The sequence below is a fragment of the Chanos chanos genome, chromosome 1 (genome assembly GCF_902362185.1).
Source record: "Chanos chanos chromosome 1, fChaCha1.1, whole genome shotgun sequence".
Lineage (NCBI taxonomy): Eukaryota > Metazoa > Chordata > Actinopteri > Gonorynchiformes > Chanidae > Chanos > Chanos chanos.
This window is the reverse complement of record NC_044495.1, coordinates 7,202,211-7,224,710: the sequence shown is the minus strand read 5'-3', so window position 1 is coordinate 7,224,710 and position 22,500 is coordinate 7,202,211. Positions and strand designations below refer to the sequence as shown.

General features: G+C 41.8%; 1 protein-coding gene across 1 annotated transcript in view; it reads right to left on the bottom strand.

Annotated features, from left to right (window-relative positions):
* The window catches only part of npas3 (neuronal PAS domain protein 3), a 219,253-nt gene that overhangs the window by 63,786 nt on the left and 132,967 nt on the right, over positions 1 to 22,500 (bottom strand). Inside the window, exon 5 of the mRNA XM_030781851.1 lies at positions 13,177 to 13,266. Within this exon, the coding sequence (XP_030637711.1) occupies positions 13,177 to 13,266 (90 nt within the window). The remainder of the gene's footprint in view (positions 1 to 13,176; positions 13,267 to 22,500) is intronic.

Genomic DNA, 22,500 nt, shown 5'->3' with positions numbered 1-22,500 from the left:
ATATACAAATATTGCTCCACACAACAGTTGGGAAATTTGTATTGCTTGGTATTTTTGGATCGTTCATCAAAGCTTTAGCAAAGCTTAGCAAAGGTTTTCAATGAATTTGATAGCGGTAATAAGCATCTTGATTGTATTGAATTAAAAACTAACAGGTATCAATGACTCTTCAAACCACCCTCAGTGATGAACTATGACAAGAACTATGACAGAGAGAAACGATGGTACATACAGCTCAAGCTATGTAACCTGTTAAACAGAAATTCATTAGAACACCTCTGTTTTTTCTTTTGGGGGGGGGGGGGGTGGATCCAATCTGGCCAAGACATTGCAGCTGCCACCAAAGCCGCATGAACTGACGGACAATATTAACAAAATCAAAGCGAAGAGCGAAGTCATTTAAGATCGCTAGCTGTGCGAACAAGCTTAAAAGTTCAACGCGTGAACAGGCAAAACCAAAGCCACGACGTCTCATTCTACTCATCTTATTCTTATGTATCATACATCTCATAACCGTTTCATCATGGAGCACACTAACAGAGAACATACAAAAACAGTAATTAAAGCACACCAGCAGTGATCCAACATGACCAATTATTTCTACATTAAAACATCATCGCTGTCAGACAAGACAAAAGACTATTCCGTTAAGAAATGACATTGTGATTACTGGTGAACCGTTATATTTTGCCCAGGAAGGCTACCTATTTGGTCACAGCTTGCGTCCATGTAATTACGGTAGAGAAGTAATGTAATTCCTTCATCTGTCTCTACGTGTCTTTGTAAAGAACTACAAAGTCGGGGGAAACATTGTCGGACCGTTCTGGTTGATTTGTAACCGATACAACTCCACACCAGGTTCTCCCAACTGCTTTTTTTCATAAAGGGAGACCGACCCAGTCTTCGCCCTAAGCCTGAACGTCGCCAAAAGCTGATCGCCGCGCCGTCTCCAGGGATATTCTTCTGACGAGAACCTTGAATTTATCTAATGTCTAATGCATTTTGAAATAGGTTGTCAAGACAACCGATTCAGTATCTTTTTATTGCATGTCAAATCATTGTAGAGTGAAAAGAAATGTATCCCCCCCCCCCCCCCTTTCTGATGTGTAGCACTGGTACCTCGTCTATGGAAATATTGTCAGCATGTCTGAACCATATCTAAAGCATCGCATAGGATGGAAATGTAAACACGTAAAATGCAGAAATGACAAAATGTGATCAAAACTACGGGATAAAAAGTTGAAACCAGTTGATATGCAGTGTCTTTTGTTGTTGAATCTTTCATGTAATAAATTCTCATTTTTTTCCGTTACTGCTGACTTTTTTAAAAACAATTACCTTAATGAACAGACTGAGTGAGAAATTAAGTCTTTTTTAAGTGTGTGTGTGTGTGTGTGTGTGTGTGTGTGTGTGAATCTGTCTTCAATCGGTTAACAATGTCTTTAAGAAAATCAGAGCATTGTAGAGAGTGAGCCTGGAGAGCAGACTGCACATGCTTCTTCCCAAAACCATGTCCATTTGCACTTAAATGACTGGGATTTGTGCTCCGCTAGCCCATCACCAGTTCGCCCTAGATGAAGGCATGTCTTTATCCCACATTATAGAGGAGGGAATAAGATCTCCTCATGTAAGTCTTCTCTCTCTCTCTCTCTCTCTCTCCCTTCCTCTCTCTCTCTCCTTCGTCCAGGGTGTAGCTGACTTGTAGTACGGTGTTCCTGCTAGGCTCAGAGACTTAGAGGCACGCAAAGCGTCACAATCACTTTTTACACAAATGAGAGACGTCGGGTCACTCAGCTGAACTCGGTGCTTCAAGAGGACGAGAGGACCAGAGCCAAAAGTCACGGAGGAGAAAGGGAGAAAAGTGTGGGGAGGATTTATCCCATTGTCTCTAGAGGTCAACAGAGGCTGATAAGTTTCTGATATAGTCAAAGTCAGTCTGCATAAACTCACTCACTTTGCCCATGACGCTGCTCCCCTGGCTGCTGCTGTCGTCTGATGAATTGACTGGGATTAATACCTACCTCTTCTCTGCTGCCAGATACCCAGCCTACCATCCCTCTTTCCTAATGTATTCAGAGGAAAATGGAGTCAAAAGGATGGAAGAGAGATATAACAAACTCGAAGACACCACATGAAAAGAGGGAGAGGGAGAAAGAGAGAGAGAGAGAGAGAAAGAGAGAGAGAGAGAGAGAGAGAGAGAGAGAGAGAGAGAGAGAGAGGGGGAGAGAGGGAGGGAGGGACGGGTTGGCAGACACACTCATTCTTCATTTTCAGCATTGATGCGTTCTACCTGTTTGTTTTAGGCCCTTTATCAGTGACTGCGTTTTTCTTTCTTTTTTTTTTTTTCTTTTTTCTTTTTTTTTTTTGAGCGGGACAACGCATTTCAATGCGTTCCTTTCCCTAAGACTACATATTGATTCATTACTAATTATCTATCACGCGGGCCGCAGAGTGTCGTGCATCATTGCAGGTGTTCTAGAAGATAATGGATGGATGAAGTTATCATCCTTGTACACAAAGTGGTGGTGACATTTTGCAAAAATCCTTTCAGCAAATTTCTCTCTCTTATCACCTTATAGTCTCAGTACAGAGAGCAAGGCGCATAGAGGAGTCATTAAGTCACCATAATGAGGTCTCCCTTGTAAAGCTCGTGCACATAAATCTGGATAATTGCATTAGTGGTATTTATGGGTGAGAAACTATATGTGCTTCTGGTGTGACAATTAGGACTTCTCACCATGACTATGGAAAAGAACACCAGGCTGGTGATATGGCAAGGCAAACGCTGCTAAAGATGGCATGATTGCATGATTGCTGCTTTGGTTGTAAAGTTCTGTTAAATTCGGGCCTTTTGTCATTATGTTTGATATCTCTGTGTTACTCAGTAATGACTTGGTCTCTGAGCTTGTAGCACATTGCTGTATGTATGAGCAGTATAAGAGACTGTGGGGAGAAAATGCTAGGAACACTGGGAATAAGTAGAGTGTTATCAAAGGTAGTTGTAAGATGCATTTACTCTTGTCTTGCTATGGCTACTGTAGCAAAAAGTAAATATACAAGAGAGAAAAAAAAGGAAAGATATGAATTTAAATCTCATCCCATGTGAAGTAAGTATATGTTCTGCTGAACTGGAGACAACAGATCAGTTTTGCTTTCAAAACAAGCTCTTGTCTGAATGAACAATGCTTTGTCCTCTGGCTGTTCCCACATCACAACAGTATCTCTCATTCACTTGAAAACTCTGGAATCCCTGCAGTCCGAAGGCCTCGCTCTCGCTCTCTCTTTCTCTCTCTCTCTCTCTCTCTCTTTCACTAGCTTTTTTTTTGGTTCTTTCTTTCTTTCTGTCCACAATTCCACTGATTTTTCTTTTCTTCAGGTGAAAACTGGTAAAACAGTATTTTGAGTTTTTTGGCTACAGAGAGTTTAATAATAAGTCTTACAATGTTTCACATTCCACATATTCTTTTCTGTCTGTCTTTCTTTCTTTCTTTCTTTCTTTCTTTCTTTCTTTCCACCTTCCTGTTGTCTGCCCCTCTCTCTTGCGGCATGCGGAATGATGCTCTTATTTTCCAAAGTGAGAAATTGGAAGCAGGGTTGTATACATGGTCGTCATGACTCCCTGCTCCCCTCGCTGAGAGGGTCAAGTCTCATCTATTATTCTCCATGGCAAAAGTCCCCGTGGCTCATCAGGCCTTGTTATATCCTTATATGATGAGTTTCCAGACTCTAATACAACGGGAGATTACAAGCACATTTCTCTCTTTTGCGGCATCTGGGTGGAAATGTCACATTAAGCTGCTGCCCTGGTTCTGATATAGGGGTCATTATTGGACTTATGGCTGGGGTTTCAGAGAAAGAGAACATGGCTTGTATGTAATGAAAAACACTGTCTTTTAAAGGCTAACTGTATCTCACCTGTGCTGCTTTGTGCTTTTGTGATCTCTAATTGTTGGTCTCTTCCTAATGTATAAATCATCTGACCGAACCTTTGATTTTTCTTTCATTTTTTTTATGTCCCACGAAATTATTTTGTAATTCTTCAGTTAGCATACTATATTAAGCCTAAATGAGGGTTTGATGAAAAATGAAATAGCCGGCCATATATTTTTATATAGATCATATATTTTTCACAGGCTCAGACTGCAAAATGATATTTAATTTTTAATGTCAGTAACAATAAAAGTATACATTTTACACGTATTTTTTATGCTACAACCTGATCTGATAAAAGAAGATATTAAACATTGCTATTTGGAAAAAACAACAAAAAAAAAATCATATCCAACAAATAAGGCACTCAAACAGTTGAGTGAAAATTTACCAAAGTACCAACCCGGTCCAAATTCTACCCTTAACCATAAGAAACTTTTTTCATGTAGCCTAGTCATGAGCATTGGACAAAAGATGAAAATGAAAACGTCGAAACAGCAGCCTCCACTGGACAGAGGATGGAACTGCAATCACGTCAAATATTGACGCTTGCTGACAAAAATACGTAGAATACTGACGTTGGCCCGCGCATCAATATTTGACATCTGTTTCATGAGACCAATTAACATACTGTATCAAACAAAATGTTCCTCCAAAGGATTTCATGTGTTTTGAGTCATTATAAGTCAAACGATTCTCTTTCCCAAGCCTAGCTGTCCACAGTATTCACAGAACATCTTGTCTCTGTCACTAATCCTGATGTTTTATAGCATCCTACCAGTCAATAGCCACAGCTCATACTGAAGAGGCTGCTGGCATTAACTGTCCTCACCTCTCAACCCTGAGAGCTGTGAACTCAAAATGATGCCCAGAGTGAAATACGATCTCTGAAAGACGTTGACTTGTCGTTTTTTATCTGTTCCCTTTGCTTTGCATGCTTCTGACCTACTCATACCATTAGCTCCTTACATATCACTGGTGAGCAACCAATAAAAAGACACATCAATTTACAGCATCACTGCCACTCTGATTCCTTTATACGTTCAACATCCCGTGTTAAATTCAAACGCCATTGTAAATCCCATTTTGAGAGTTGCCTCTGAGTGCTCTCCATCGTTCAGTGAGATCAGTAACAGCGAGTGAGTGAGCATACAGCTCTTGTTGACTGAGAGTTCATCTTACTGATTAGAATGGAAAGTGCTAGATCAAATAAATGTGCAATAAAGTTGGGTCAGAGAATGCAAAATGTACTTTCTGCTTATTAAATTCATGATACTTCATGAATTTAACCTCAGAACTAAAATAAATAAAATGACTCTCAACTGGTGAAATTTCCACCATGTTAAACTCCTTACTGGACCATGTGTTAACAGTAGTGCTAGCTGACAATATTACACGCTTCACTGTCAGTTTAGAATTTTGCTGTGTAAAAAAAACAAAAACAAAACAAAAACAAAAACAAACAAACAAACAAAACCCCCCACCAGTTTATCAGCACTAACAACAGACCTTCCTTGGCTTTACTTCATTCCAGGTGAAACACAACTCTAAGCCCAGGCCCTTTTTTTCCCCCTCAGATCTTAATCCAGATGAAAAGCAGAGAGAGAGAAAAGCCTGGTGTCAGCACACTGGAGATGCTATCACAGAGATCCGCTTCTAGATGTTACTAACGCTGGGCAGACATCAGGAATGAGAGGAACTGTATCAGGTCTGGAGGAAGAACGAGGTGGAAGAGGGTGTGTGTGTGTGTGTGTGGGGGGGGGGGGGGGGGGGGCGCGTATCTGGGCTCCGTGCTTATCTGAGAGTCTTTTAGAGATGGCTGATAGAACCACTCCTGACACAGGGAACACCATCAGCCGTGCTACGCTGCCCTGCATGCCAACGGATCAAATGCACCTCATCAGAGACCGCATGTGGACTAAGATATCCTGTTTTTAATCAAAATGGTTTGAGATAATCTAATCCTATTAATTGATGAGGACTATCTCCCAGTCTCGAAAAGCACTCTTTACCCAAGAGCATTTTAAGGTTGCCCGTATGAAGTACTCTGTTTTCTGAAATCATTTGAGTCATTTTCTACGATGTGGTGCAACAACAACTACTTTTTAATAATACGGTTTATTTTTTGTATTATTTTTAATGTAATTTTTGTTTCTTCATGTCTTTTCATTTCTGAATCTGAGGCATGGAGTGATTGACACATTGAGCAGCAAAATGACATACTATGTCAACAGAAGCACTGAAAACATGTTTTTACAATGAAGCAGCAGAGCCAGACAAAGATTTCCTGCAGCTAATTACAGACTTAAAGCACCAGCTCACACAGTTGAACAAGAAAACCTATTCAAAAATCCCATTCACAAGTTTTGCCTTGAGTTAAGATATTATCCAAACACATGAAAGAGAAACTGAAATCATATGACAACGGACCTTTTTGGATTATATGAGACAGAAAAACTGTTTCAAATCACTTTATCTTCAAATTACTTTATCTTCAAATCACTCCTAGTCTTTATTAGAGAAACGCTGCTGTGAAATACCGATATTCAGAAACGCAGCCTAAATGAAAAGGCCTGATACAACACAGACAGGCTGTAATGGGCGAGGTTTAAAAAACAAACAAAAAAAACCCAACCAAAAAACAAAAAAAACCCCAACAAAAAATGTCTTTTCATCATTTCGTTGTGTCTGAATACACAGTGAAACCAACCAACCACATCCCTCAGAGAGCGCGAAGGCTGAAAAGGTATCGGAGGAGCAGCATACCCTCGCTGAAGTTTGATGACCTTGGCGGTGTACTGCCAGCCCATCTGCTCACCATTTTCAGCCTCCTACACTCCTTCAGCCCGTCTCGACACGCTGGATCTCCTCTCTACGCCCGCCACACGCCACACGCTCATTATAAAAAAACAAAACAAAATAAAAAAAAAACGCTTCCCTGTCTACTGTTAAACAATAGCCAGGTCACGAGACCCATTCCTGACAGTGTTATTCATAATTTCTCATTCATCCAATTACCAAGAATCCTTGTTGACTTTGAGATTCTTGGAGATTTTTTTTTTTTTTTTTGTAATATTGTTTTTGGCTCCGTATCAAGATGGAGAAGCTGGGAAACTTCAGTTCCCCAAAGGATGCCGCCCTTGGAAACCTTGACGTGCACAAAGACAGGGCCCGCCGATGGAGCTGCCCTGCGGAGCACGATAAGGTCACCCACGGGATTGCTGAGATTATCTCTGTCAAGCACTTGGACACAGTGCAGTCAAATGATGCATCATGCAGTCATTTTCAGGGAGGAAAAATCAATTTCTTCACCAGGTCGCTATTTGCCTCTCAAAGTGCCCTTGTAGTCTTTGGCTCTGAGCATTTATCAATTTAAATGTTGTGAATTGATAATGTTTTCCACCGTGTGAAACACTTCTTTTCTCCCTTAAGCACATTCCTCACGAGGGTCCCCACACGCCCCCCCCCCCCCCCCCCCCCCCCCCCCCACCACACCCATGACTTACCAGTATGCATATTTCATTACATTAAAAAAAAAAATCCCAAAATATAATATATATATATATATATATATATATATATATATATATATAAAAACATAAATTTGATTAGAGATATCTGAATGATGTGTTTTAATCTTCATCATCTCACTAAATTAACAAGCGTTGTTAGAAGTTTTTATGTAAAATTTCTCAGAGCACACCCGCCAGGCTACAATGTGTAAGGGGGTGCTGTTTTCATAACTCCATTTACTCTGGAGAGTGTAGATTATATTTAACACTGAATGAGCATTTAATGTAGTATTTATAATAAACACTCATCAGTGTGGATGAAAAAAAAAGAAAAAAAGATCAGAGTTAATTTAACTTTGATAAATACGCTGTGTTTGTCACTTCATAACAGAAGGTGCAAATTATGGATCAGCCTAATGGACTTCACCACCTCCATCCATAATGCTCCACACAAAACGAGTCGTGAGCTCTCTTAAAAAGCTTCGGATGTGAAAGCGTGTGCTTCTTCATGACATACCTGACATAAAAACACATCAAACATTTACCTCACAGAAACACAAACATAAGGTGGTCTTGCTGGTCTTTTGCTATTAAACCAGTAAGTATCCACCCAAACAAGAGAGGGCAGTGTTGAGGTTACACATTCATAGCGCAAAAAACCCCAAACAAACTCATTTGGTAGCATGTTGTACAAACAAACAACAAAAATGCACTTCTAACTCCCCTCTGTAATTTGAATAGGCACAACACCTACTGGCAAATCATGTCTGAAATTACTAGGGTATCACATCTAGACTTTTATTGTTAATATTTAATATACCCCTTATCTGTCCACATTACCCAGAATCCACTGTAGCCAATCAGAGCGTGTGCAGACTTAGCGCATCTGTGTCTGGTGTGACTATGAGGTCTACGAGAATGGAGTTCAGCGGTGATCTGAGAGATGTTGATGGCCCTCTGTGCCAAGGGATCATGGGAGATGACAGCTCCTGCCTGGGTCTCATTCGCTGCTCAGGGGAGAGGCGGGGCAGCGTGGGCCAATGGTGGCTCAATTAAACATGACCTTCTGATGGCCCTGTCTTCCTTTGCTCCGATACAAGCCCACATGCAAATGTTGACCCTCGAATGCCACAACATCATAAATAAAAGAACGCTTATTACCCATTTAGTACAATTCCACAGCACAGCCTTGATGGGGTGCTGAATAAATCAACTATATTATTTTTTTCCCTCCGTCTTGCTTTGTGTGAGGGTTGTCCTAGCGCACGGCAGCAGGTTAATTGAGAATTTAACTGAGTATTATTTTACCAGTGGCTGGACACTGCTGGAACATCTGGTAAATATTAGCTGAATTTCTACATTTTTTGACATTTGGTCATTTTTGTGAGGAAGCATGATTGTGCGTGATTAAACATGATAACAACGATGCTCGGAAAAGCGCAGAGATTTTTTTCATTTTTATCATCCTAAAATTTCATCCTTGGCCATACAATGCAGATACCTGTAGTGCTGTCTGGTGTTACATTCATGTTGACTCATGTATTCCCACCTCCTGATTCTGATATATTTTTTAATATATTTTAATCAAATATGTTTAAACATATTGTAAAAAACCTTAAACCTTGTATTTTCATTTCGTAAGTTCCTCCAAATGGGTATGCATTAGAACAGTTTCAAATTACAGCAGTTCACATATTGCACAAATATATTTAAAATTTTAAAAATACACTCATTCCTGGCGGTCAAAACCATCAGTGTGAAAAGTCAGAGAGAGAGAGAGAGAGAGAAAGAGGGAGAGAGAGAGAAAGAAAGAGAGAGAAAAAGAAAGAGAGACAGAAAGATGTGAGCGTATGAAGGAACGACAAGAGGGGGGGAGGAAGCCAAGTGAAAGGGCTCATCTCCTCCCTGAGATGTGATCAGACATTCAGGCCGACATTTATGCTAATACATCCAATATCCTTCAGCTCTTTAGGCTGAGAGCAAGGCTGCCAGCCGAGGCAGCAGGGCAGCGGTGAGTCCAACCTCTGGGTGGAGAGAAGGAGGGCTGGGTTGGAGAGGGGGTTAGGAAGAATGGGAGCGGGGTCTTGCTACCTTTCAGACGGCCCTGAGAGAACGCACAGCCCCGTCACTAAAAGCCAAAGCAGATGTCTACATTCAATCCCAACCATACAATTGGAATAAAAAAAAAAGAAAAAGACCCCCCCCCCCCCCCCCCCCCCCCCACCCCCAACAAGACACGTGAATGGAACTCGAAGGGCACTGAGGTCTTACCACAGCCCTCCTCTGCAATAAAAGGCAGTCCTCGCCTCCATAAGGAGAGAGAGGCTTCTGTAACAGCTAGGAGGGGTTGGAGAGAGTCCAAACCCATCAGGCTGCCAAACACACAAACAATGGCGCCGGCAAAAGAATTCCTTCACCATATGGTACAATATATGTCAGTATTTGCCTTTGCCACGCTTACAGTACGACCATCGCGCCGGCTTAGTCCGTCACGCCACCGGAAAACGCCGAAGGGGTTAAAACAAAGCCCTTGGAGACAGACTGAAAATTCATATGGTCGCTGTATTCCAGATGTATCAATTTCCTTGGATATCCCGTCCGTGTGACTGCATATGCTCCGCTGGCAGGGGCACAGGCAACAAATGGCCAAATTCCAAAAGCTAATATTCTTTTGGCTAGAATAATGCCATTATTATTTTCCTAGCCATCAGCCTAAGCACACAGTGCCATCTGTTATCCAAAGCAAACATACACATCTCAATTACAAAATAGACAGCTGCCCACGCGCAGGCTGCTGGTCTGTTTCAAACTAGCAGGATGGTTTTCAGAGTGTCAAGGTCTTTCCAAAAAAAAAAAGCAAAAAAAAAAAGCCACATTTAACTCAGACTCGTGTAATATGATTCCCTAACATGGTGTGAAAACCTATACGAAATTCTGTTATTTACGTACTTATTCTGAACAGCTATGCTTTACAGTGTACTCTGTTTGTGGAGGAATGACACAAGTGCATATATAACAAAATCGGATTATTTATCTAGAAGAGATAGTGCATGTGGTCAATAGACAGGAGAGGTATTTATCTATTAGAGAAGTTATGAAGATTGTGTCGATGTATTAGGTTCAGCAGAGAAGAATTAATAAAGAGAACTAAACAACTCGACATGAGAAGAAGAAGAAAAAAAAAAATAGGCAACATATGCCTATTTACATGCGGCGACAAAATGATAGAACCTATTTGCAAAACAAAAATTGTTAAATGGCCATCTGCTGGATTGAATTACAGCTAGGATATCTCTCTTTCACCCACTGTCTGATACGGGCTGCATTATCAGAGGAATCTAGAGGATCCGTAACAGACAGTCCAAGATAAGGAAACAGAAGGATGCAATCTAAGGATGATCGAGTACAGTATCAGTCAGCGTACAATCAAACATCTAAGGTCCTTCGCCAAAGCTGGACACCATCACAGTTACATCGACAAATCCATATGAGCAGCGAGCTCACCGTGGAAACCTAGGAGCTTCCTTCGCCTGTGTACATTAATTCAAGACAAAGTGGTCAACAGTGTTGGTACAAAAAAACGATTTGACATCACTCTTCCGGGCCACAGAGGAAGGGAGAGGAGGCTGGCAGGAAAGAAACGCGAGCGGATCTTTTGGAGCCTGTGAAGCCACTTTTAAAATGAAGCCTTATCAGGGCCAGGCTTACACTGAGTCAGGCTTCCCTCCCATCTGTTACAGGCCTAATGAACCAGATATGATGAGAAGACTTGTGTTTGGGGTGGGGTGAGGGTTGAGGGGGGTGGGGGGGGTGTTGAGGTTTTGGGGTTGAAACAGCTACTGGGGACCAAATCTTCAGATTATACACAGTTTCAACACTCGGCCGAAGAGAGGGAACATGGCTACTGGCCGTTAAGGAGTGAATTTAATACCACAGCAAGATGCTGCAAGGCTTAGCAGAAACAATTATCTGAATGGCTGCCTAGACCGTCTTACTGTTTCAGAAGGGAGGAAGAGGTCTTTTATATATATATATATATATATATATATATATATATATATATATATATCCACTATCAGAAGCACAGAGGAGGAAAGAACTTCATTTTTTTGATAATACCTCCTCTTGTGCTCCCAGTATCTGTTTCAGATTGAAACTGGAGCTTAAGCCAGTGAAAACTCATATGATTGAGCCAGAGTGTGGAAAGGTCACGCTATCGACTCCAGCCCCAGTGTAACGGCTGGAGTATGATTCAAGTCCTGAATGTTTAATGGTTTAAATCATTAGTACTTTGGCTATCAGAGCACACACAGCTTTCACGTACAGTTCGTTAAGTGATAGATCACACGTAACTAGCCATTAGTGTGTTAATGCAGAAAGACTGTCAATGGGTTCTTCTCTGTAAACATCTTAAAGTATGTTCTGAAAATTCCTGGAGCAGGAATGGCTGAAAGCAAGAACGTGGCTATTTCACTGTTTCTGAAAACACTGAGAAATAAAGTAATAAAACATGGCGGTGAGTTTAAGACCACTGAAAGTATTTAAGAGTACTTTAATCACTACCCAGGTTTGACTTAATGATTTCATTAATATTAAGTTTGATGTGCAGAAGTTCTAGACATTGAAGAAGAGGCTGAAAATCCGCTTACATAAATCTGCTTCAGATAGCCAAGAAAATTCACGACCATGTCAATTCATGAACGCCTCAAAAAAAAAAAAAGTTGATCTAATTAAGCTGAAAATAATTAACTATGTTGTACACATTTTTTCCCTCTTTTTTTTGGGAGGGGGGGGGTGACAGGGTAGATTAAGAAAGGAAGTAGTTGAGAGCAATTAAAATCATAGAGGTTATGGGATTGGTCTTGCTGTGTCAGATAATAAAATTCAGTCGCTACTAAAGGCTTAACAAGCACTTTATCACTAAACGAACCTCGTAATTCAAGATAAAACTACAGAAAAGATAAGTTTGACAAATTCAAAATAGCTTTACAGTCTTTGCCCATTAATCAATTATTTGATAAAAATCATTAATCAATTAATACTCTGTTCATTTAAATTGCGCTTTCGTTAGCTCTTCCGAAAATGCCTGTTTCTGCTTTAAATTTGGTTAACCTTTTTTTTTTTTTTTTTTTTTTTAAATAAATTTGCTGTCTTCTGTTTATAGGACTTTTCTCCTTTTTCACAGAGGTGAAATGTAATGGATCACTGAATTTGAAATATTAACACCACCAAACCCGAAGCCCAGTGTACAAAAAAACAAAAAACATTCAATTCAGAAAACTACCCCTTGGGGCATCTCTGTTGCCTGTCTCTCTGATCCACAGATGTGTACCTGGTGTGAAAGGTGAGTCATTAAGATGTAAACTTTGACTTTCAAAGCAGAAACCACGCCAAGGCAGTTTAGAGGCCCTGGCTGACTTTAAACACCTCTTACAGCAGCCAAAACGGAGCACAGCTGGACCAGGCTGCCTTAGACCTCAAGGTCACTGCTCCACAGTTTGACCTTCAAGACCATTCTGTTTATTGACGGGTCTTGGCAACAACCAACAGGAAAGGGGAAGGAGTTAGCATTCCGGTGAAACTCCGCTCTGATAATATATGCAGCAGCGAAGGCTGCAAATTAAACACAGGCCAACAAACCGATGTGCTTTTAAATTAGCGCTAATTTGTCTGAAAACTCCTCTGTGCCGAAGGAAGAAAGAGATCAGAGATGAGAATTCTCGGCTGTACTTACCTGTGAAAGCCCCAGGTATATGGACACCGTCTCGGAGATGTATAAAAACCTCCCCTCCTTGTTTAGTGCAAATACAAATCCATCCAGGGACTGTGGGAGAGAGAACAGAGGAGAAATGTGTGAGACAATGTGTGTGCACATACACACACACACACACACACAGGCATCGTCAAGGCAGAAAGCTCAGAATCTTTTCCCACAAACCCATGTTAAAAAAAAAATCACGACTTCAAGAGCAAAAAAAAAACTCCCCGAGATCTTTACAGACCAACAATTACAGCATCAATTAACAACCCTTGATCTTACAAAACAACAAGTCTGAAACAGGAGAGAAAAAAACACGACACAACAAAACAGAAAGTAAAAATAAAGACATAATAAAACATTGACACCACACCAAAAGCCAGTGCAGCTCAAAGATTCCTATCAATAACGTCTTGTAAACCATAAGAAACAGATGAAATAATTTCCCAGATTACATGCATATAATTAGGGGACGTCAGACTAAGGTTTGCCCCACAGTATGTAGATCACGGCAGGGGACTCTGAGCTTGGTCTCCAACAGGCAACAATTAAGGCGCCCAGGTCGGCTAGGTTAATTACATATTGTCCCCCACTGGCTCAGATAATGCAGAGGCCCTGCTAAGCACACGCAAAAGGCAAAAAAATGTAACAGAAGCCAGAGAGAGAGAGAGAGAGAAAGAGATGGAGAGAGAAAGAGAATGAGGAGGGGAGAAAAAAAAAAAAAACGTTTCTAAAGAAGCAAAACAAGGCGCCGCATGCCATGCCACGGCGGATCTGATCACCTTCTTATGAAAAACCGAGGTTTCGGCGTGTTTGCAGACTGCGCGGCGCGGCCCGTTAATTCCCGCCTTTACAAAAAAAAAAAAAAAAAAAAAAAAAAAAAAAAAAAAAAGAAAAGAAAAGAAAAAAACAAAAAACAAAAAAAACAAGCGACAGCTGGTGCGAGGAGAGCAGTCTCCTCCCGCCGATAAAGCTACGTAGCCTCAGGCTATTTACAGCCAGCTGATGTGAGGCTGACAAGCAGAGCTCCCACTGAGACGCGCTGTAGCTAGCCTTCCCCAAACACACATCTGCTAGAATACTTGCGTTATGCTACACTTTACATTACGCCGCTAATGCTGTCAGGAATCAGCGGCCCGACATCCACGGCGGACAAAAAGAGAGACGGAGGGTTCACCGTGGTCGCTAACTTGCACGTGTATCTAAAAAAAAAAAAAAATTTGATTCGGGAGGCATGGTTTTTATTCTGAGGAGAGACGCCTTTGACTTAATATTTCAAGTTAAAAAGAAAGCTTGATTTCTAGGGGAAAAAAAAGTCACGGCGATGCTTAAATTAAATAAATCACAGAGCTTTGGGCTATAAGGAGTATTTTTTTTGTGTGTGTTTGAGAAGTGAATCGTGTCTGTTGACTGATAGAATCAATATTAACAGGGGCAGAACAAAAAGACCTATAGCTAAAGATTTGAGGCAAAACACTGAAAGCTATCAGGTCACCGCATGTCAAGCTGAGACGTCTCACATCTAAACGGAATTCCAGTGGCAATTCCATTTTAATATTTACAAAAAAGCAGACAAATTTTACAGACCTGTTAATTCTGTGCTAACAAACAGGCCCACAGTGCACAAACAAAGAAAAAGGCTGCACACAGATACCCACAAACATACACATTATCTTTAGAGTGAGTCTAAATCGTCAGAAAAACTGAACTTTTTTGGGGGCTCAATTTTTAAGTGTACCGTCTACTTCATTTTTTTTCTCTCGTATGTTTCTTTCTCTTTTTTTTATTGACAATTTCCATTGTTTTTTCCCTCCTCCTCTCCCAACTGTCAGTTCATTTCCAGTGTCTTCTGGGAGAACACGTTCCTCTTCCCTTGACCAAGTCTCTCTTTACAGTCCCGTGGCAAAAGAGAGAGAGAGACAGAGAGAGAAAGAGAGAGAGAGAGAGAGAGCTTCTGCTTCGTTGCAACCACCTATTTCCCAGATGAGCCAGCGCTGCCTGTCAGGCAGGACCCCTGGCTCTCACCTCTAGCCAGTCTCCAATCATCTCACCACTGCTCAGCGTGGTCTTCTCTAAAAGGCTCAGGCATCCTCTCCGCCGTGGAGGAGAGACAGCTCTCAGGAGGCACACTGTTCGACGCAGCCAACGACAACCCCTTCCCAGCCCCCACCCCGAGCATCCTTGGTGATAAACGGCTTCTGTTTACAGGCTAACCACTGTGTAAAGTGTGCCATAAATCACAGAGGAGACAAAGTTCTGAGGAGAAATGCGTTACATTAAGAAGCCGGCTTTTTTTTATATATATATCGCTTATTTAAAAAAGAAAAGCTTTTTTTTTTTTTTGTTGTTGTGAAACGTAGTTCATTTTGACCCTGTAGGTAGATGAGGAAACTGGTCACTGGGCTGTGTAGTAGATGGTTGATGTGAAGCAAAGGGGTGAGGTGGCAAGCAGGTCTGCTTTTGTAATATTACTCTACTATAATATTAAGCATTATTAGTGAAAGAAGAGCAAAGCTCAAGCTTTGGTTATATGATTGTTCTCTGTGGAAATATAAGTAAATGCGTGCTCAAACAGCTGGAGCTACATTCAAAAAGATTTCTTGCTATCCAGTGACTACTTCAGATGGCAATATACCTCCACAAATTGTGAAAAATATAACTGTGAAAGTATTTGCAGATGATCCGTAAATGAGCCTTATGACAGTAGTGCAACTCATTTCTCCTATAATAATAACCCAAAATCTGTGTTTAAGTTTCCTCACTGTTAAGATAAAAAGTTGAACGTGCAAATTCGACTTAGCATAAGAGTTCTCCACAGACGTGCAGGTAGACACATGCTTTAGTGTTAATCAAAGAGCTTCCTTCACTGAGTAACTGGGAAGAAAGCATGAGAAATGAAAGCATTAATTAAGGATATTTGATCAGCAGCAAAAAAAGAACCAATAAAGCATGTTCACAATGACCAGATGAATCTGTTTGTGATGGACTTTTTTTTTATAAAAAAGGCATTTATGCCTGAAAAGATTTCACCTAGGTGAAGAGCTAAGCGTAAAAATCGCCCGTTTTCGGAAGGGGGGGCGTACTCGGCGGCACGGGAATACCGTCGCCCGTAATTTCGAGTCACTTCTGCGAATCGATCGAGCGAAAGAGTGGGACGGCCGCGGAACAACAACAAACGAACGTGTTGCAAAACCACGAGCAACATTTCGCCTCGGCTTTTCCCCGTCCGGAACGGCAAACATTGCCTCAAACCGAGACGGCTGTTTTTCCAGCAGAGGACAAACATGCATCGCGCTGAAGGACGCAGACTAGCAAACATCAATCTCTACAGGGCCCTGGCCGGAGCACCGGCGCTTCCATATTAACCAACACAGCGGAGTCCGCTCTGGATGGGCCTCTTCGCTATTAACATATCATTAGCTATTAGGTCAGACAAAATGGAGGGAGACGGGGAGGGGGGAGAAGCCAGGCAGCTGGCGAAGGAGACGCCACATGTTTAGGAGCTCCCCCTCCTCCCCACCTCCTCTCTTCCGTTTCTTTCTTCATCTTTTTTAAAAGTCCCCACCTGAAAGAACTATCACTGCAATTACCACTACTGGCAGAGTGTGGGCCAATCTGGGCTTATTGACCGCGGAGTCTGACTGGGAGAGAGAGAGGGCCGGAGCTCTGGACATGGGGAGCTGGCAGAGCTCCCTCCATGAGAGATGAGCTTCATTATTAAAAATGTGTCTCTGTGCCACACACATGTGGTGAGGTACATATTTAGATTGTCCTCTAATTCAACATTTAAATCAAAGCAATGGGCTAGACCATTAAGCTCTGATCGCTGTCTCTCTCTCTCTCTCTCTCTCTCTCTCTCTCTCTCTCTCTCTCGTGCATGGCAAAAGTCTGGGCTCATGAAATTCATGTTAGAGAAAGAGAGAGAGAGAGAGTGTGTATGTGTGTGTGTGCATGATAGAGAGAGAGAGAGAGAGAGAGAGAGAGAGAGAGTGAGAGAGAGGGAGAGAGAGAGGTCGGCATCAAATGTGATCTTATCAGGACCTCTAAATTGCCCTGGGAGCAGTGAGAAATATTTCTCATTGAAGTCAATTTTGAGGCTGACAAGTCATGTAGAAATGTGCAAATCTGGATACACAGTATTGATTTATTTATTGAAGCCACTGGCTCAGGGGATACTCCAATCACTCATCTTAGCCAGCGCTAAGGCATCCTGCACACAGCACCACACTTATGCTTCTCATTTTAGTTCAGACTCACTCTTGGAAAAAAAAAAAGAAATCTTTGCTTATACTGTGTACCATGTTATTATTGGCCCTCTTTATAGACAAATTGCCACGTGATACACGTCAATAAAAAAAAAGGGCACACAGTTGCTCCATATTGGACTTCCATCATTCTTGTATTATATCGGTCATTATGTCATTTTCTACATACGAGATACACAATTATCCCTTTCGTGCTGATAAATATTTTTGGAACAAATTTTAAATCTACTCAAAACATCCACTTACGTGACACACGTGAGACAGAAAGTTCTTGTACTTACTGTAAATACACCATAATAATGTGATCAACTTCATTATTTACAGAAGCTGAAACAATCTACTTTTTAAAGCTAGTTAATGGACCACAAATGTGAACATACATGAAAACTGCGTGGCAGAACTGATTGCGGTATCATTCCAAATATGTTTAAAGAACCTGCCACTTAGACATTACCCACTGGCCATTGAGAGCAGTTGGACTACTGATATATTCAATCAAAATTAGCATACGACACCGGGGAGAATATGATACAAATATTCAGGGAGCAGGAAGTGTAGTGTGGGTTTTCTTCACAAACTGCTACGCTTTGGAAAGTTCCTTCCTTCGGGTGACTAGGCAACAATATTGTTTCGCACTCCCTGCGTGCTTGGATTTAATTAAGTGATAACAGTCACCTTGGGGTGATGGCACCACCAGACAATAATATCTGAGCTTTAGGAAAGAGCTGAAGAGTAAAGGCTGTTCCTATAATCACTGGAGAGAGAAAGAGAGAGAGAGATAGAGAGAGAGAGAGAGAGAGAGAGAGAGAGAGTCCGTGCACTCCTGCCGGTTCCTTCAGCCAGGTTCGGCTGAGGGGAAGGAAATATTTTGAAGTTTAATCTGGTGGGTTAAAGGGGGATTTGACTCAGCCCTAAGAGGATTAATTATAATTTGAATGCTTATGTGTTTAAACACAGGCTTAATAAAGTGATATGACGTGCGTATAAACAAACGGGAAAGGCCAGCAGACTCAGCGGGAGCGGCAGCGTCCGTGAGGCGCTAGCACAAATCCACAGCCGCCCGGGGTTAAACACACAACCCCCCGGCCCCTGTTCGCCACGTGGCTTGTGTAGGCCACGCCACCTCTTCCTAAAACCCCAACATCCTGCAGGAAACAGAGCGAATACCGCTGATGAATATCAAAGAGATCTTTTCGTGCCACCAAACAGGTGACTTCAGAGTCCAGCACTGTATTCTGAGTCAGACACCACAACCGCAAGCCCGAGGGAGGGGGGGGGGCGGTGCAGGGCGAGGTGAGGCGGGGAGGGGGGGGGGGGGTTGTTGCTCAAGACGCGCAGTGGTGAATTATACCACGCGCCATCGTTGGGTTTGCCGGTCTGATTCTCAGCGACGTTACAGACCGGGTTGGGCGTTGTGAGAGACACAGCTGGCCGTTGTGTTTTGGCAGTTTCGGTTGGACAGGTTGCAACCCTAATCACGGCGGTTCAGTGCCTCGTAGCGTCAACGGGAACACCTGTGCGGTTGACGGTTGATTGTTGGGGAAAATACGTGGCTCTCCAATCTGCTGCGTTCCCATGGAGACGCTTATGAACTGGGCAACCGCAAAGGAGACACGGTGGATTTTTTTGGGAGAATGCATGGACTGCTCTTCACCCTCTTGAACTGACACAAGGGGTGTGCCATGCTGGGGTGGGGTGGGGGTTGGCACTTCCAAATTGTAAGAGAAAGGGAGTGAAACTCTAAGCAAACAAACAAACAAACAAATAAGGGCTGGTTATGATTTTATCTGTTGTTAGGACTTTATTTTGGAACGGCAGAACCATCAGAACTAACGATGTCATTTGCATCTGAGCAGGTCCAAGGCATGACTGGTTGGGGTTATTACAAAGTGATCCACAGAAAATCAGCCATTCATTCCAGGGTAGATTTGACTCATCTGGGATCTCGTTAAAGAGAATGGCCTTGAAAGAAGCAGAGGAAGTAGCCCCTTCAGTTCTCAGGAGTATACCATTGTGCCCAGCCTGAAATTAAAAAGCCGCGAGTGCGCGAGCCTGATAACCACTCAGTGTGAGGAGCGATTCGAGTTGTATCAAGGCCTTGACTTTTACACGCAGCGCTCTAAGCAGGTACTGTTCTGAGGTCAGTCTCTTTAAACAGAGGTTAGAGTATGCACCCTCTCCATGCAGATGATGGACGTTCTTCATCAGAAAGACTCCACTCCTCCAGTTGAGGCCACATCATAATTGCGACATAATGAGCTCGTTGGGGCGGAGTCCCGTGGCGTGACAGAGAGGCTGGCCCTGGCCGCACTATACAAAGGGCATTTCACAGGAGGCGTCGAACTCGCAAATACTCTAAGTCCTTTCCAAGCCATATTATCAAACAATGATATTATACTGAGGTACTGTTAGATTTGTCTAATCGTATTCGTGTTTTTGTTGAGGCAAAACCACTAGGTTCGTAAACTGGTCCGATTCTACCCTTCCACTTGGCATTCATATTTATTTGATATTCAAAACATTCTGACATATTATTTGATATTTCAAAACATTGTCACATTACACTCCAGGCGTAAAAGATATAAGACTAGCTGTTTAGGTAATCCGGCCTGTTTTGGAGACATCCAAGGCCACGAATGTCTGGGTGCCAAAGACAGGTACGATCAAAGACCTTTAAACCAGTAAAACTGATTCAATTTTCCAAACAACAATGAATGCTGTTATAACTGTCTGAACAATGCTCTTGATACAAAGAGCAGAGACACACTCTCTCACTCACACACACACACACACACACATACACATGCGCGCGTGCGCACACGCTCACGCACACACAAGCCTTGGTGATGCCTCTTAAGAAATCACAAAGGACCTGACCAGCGCATTCTAATTATGCTAATTGCTTCAATGCCCTTGCTTTATTTATGCGTGGTGGCTAAGATAAATAAAAGGAAATTGCTTTGGATCTAACTGTATTCATTTCAGAATGCAAACTAGCCCATGTTTGTTATGAGATTGCTGATCTGTTTACCCCGAAATTCTGCAGGTAATTGCAATTTTGATTGTACATTTGTTTTTTTCCCAGCGACAGTCCCTGGACTGCGTCTGTCTCTAGTTTTTATAATTAAACGCATTGTAATATTTAAGCATAGTAAATGGAAAGAAAACAGACGGCATTAGAATATTATTATTATTATTTTTTTTTTTTTTTACACAAAAGCAGATATTTGACTCAGGGGATAAAGATAGACTTGGAATATGATGCTCCTCGAGTCGAACAAAACAGAGTTTTGTTGCGATTCTGTAAATATTGGACGTTAAAATATCAGAGGATTGAGCAAATGAGGATTCCTGTTCATTTGGGGAAAGCTGAATTAGTGAGAAAGAAATGAGTTTTTGGTCTCACTCCAGCTAATTGAGAGAGCTGTGCACGCGCTCTACCTCTCTTTGTCTCTGACAAGAGAAACCCAGAATACGGTTATCACGGATATGTTTTCCCACGAGTTACTTTGCCTAAACATATTCATTTTGGATTAACCTAAAGTTTGTAAGTACTTGACAAGGCTCTGAACCCATTCCGTTGAACGTGTTTATTGTGTGAAAGTTCAATAAAGTCTTTAAAATTCTCCCTGTGAAGATAGTAAAATATTAAACCTTCACTCTTATCCGAATAAGATCCATATTAAACGTAATAGAGTCACATTAAACTTTACTGCAGAGGGAAATATCTTGCAGCAAAGAATTTTACATTAATAGTCAACCAAATCATTCACAACTAAAAAAAAAAAAAAAAAATCACCTCTTATATGTCGAATGAGCACTGAGGTTCCAGTCGGTTTTCTATTAATAAATTGATTTCTGTCTTATACATTACAAGTTTTGCCAAATCAAACATCTCTGTTACTGTAATCCCCTTTTTCCTCTGATCAGGTGGGGTAAATTGTCACGGCGCTCCATGTCTCTCATAATGAGATATAGATTTGAAAACTCACAATAGGTCTTGGAATGAATTTGAAATGGTTGAGCTTATAATGGCAGACGTTTTCACTGTGGGAGTGAATGGATTAATCAGAACATAGGTCTCATTCTGTGAATCAAAGCATTAGAGCAGTCATTTCTAACATACGAAGATCTATACCTGAGTACTGAAGAATATTTCTGTTGTAACCTGGCTCTGAATGTAAATGTATTAGAACTTACCAGAAATATTGCGTAACTTGCCTGCGCAGGTAGCCAGTGCCACATAGCGCTTACATTGTAATTACCTGTGAATAATCATGTGGCTGTAATTACTGAATTCCAAAACAGAATGTTCTACCTGCAGTGCCCTCACGCCATTCCGACAATAACGTCTAAGTACTCGTATATTACGGGCATGGCTTTCCGCAGGGTTCTAGAACACGGCGTTATTTGTTAGCAAATCCTGCGGAGGAGCTATCTCATAATATTGGATTCCCAAGGCATACGAGTGACTTTGTTTGCTCGACAAGCAGAGAGGCAGAAAAGAACCTTAAGCCAAAACAAAAATAAATGACATTTTGCTTTATGAGTGTGTTACATAGTGACAGACCGGCGTAAAGACGTTGAATTCATTCATTTGCTTATCTCATTAATTTCACAATTCTACGGCTCTATCATCGAAAGGGAGGAAAAAAAAGGGGGGGAAAAAAGGACTTTTTGTTGTTATTGTTGCTGTTACAGCCTCAGTTCCCCTGCTAGAAGTAGACAAGTGTGTTGACTTATTTATTGTATCTGTGCTGGCCCGTCTTGTGCGGGGGAACAAATGTGTCGACCGCAGGAGACTCCATTGACAAGTCCTTTTGTATACGGCGGTAAAAAATGAGCCACTTACTTACAATACATCCATAAGAAATCAGACGCTAAAGCAATCGGAAAAGGGAAGCTATCCCAGCGGTGATGCCTCTTCTGAACGGTGGGATGCATGTTGGGGTGGAGGGGTTTGGGGGGGGGGGGGGGGGGGGATGTTGATGCGTGGTAGAGTGGGCAGGAGGAATGTGGGGGAAGAGGAAAAAAA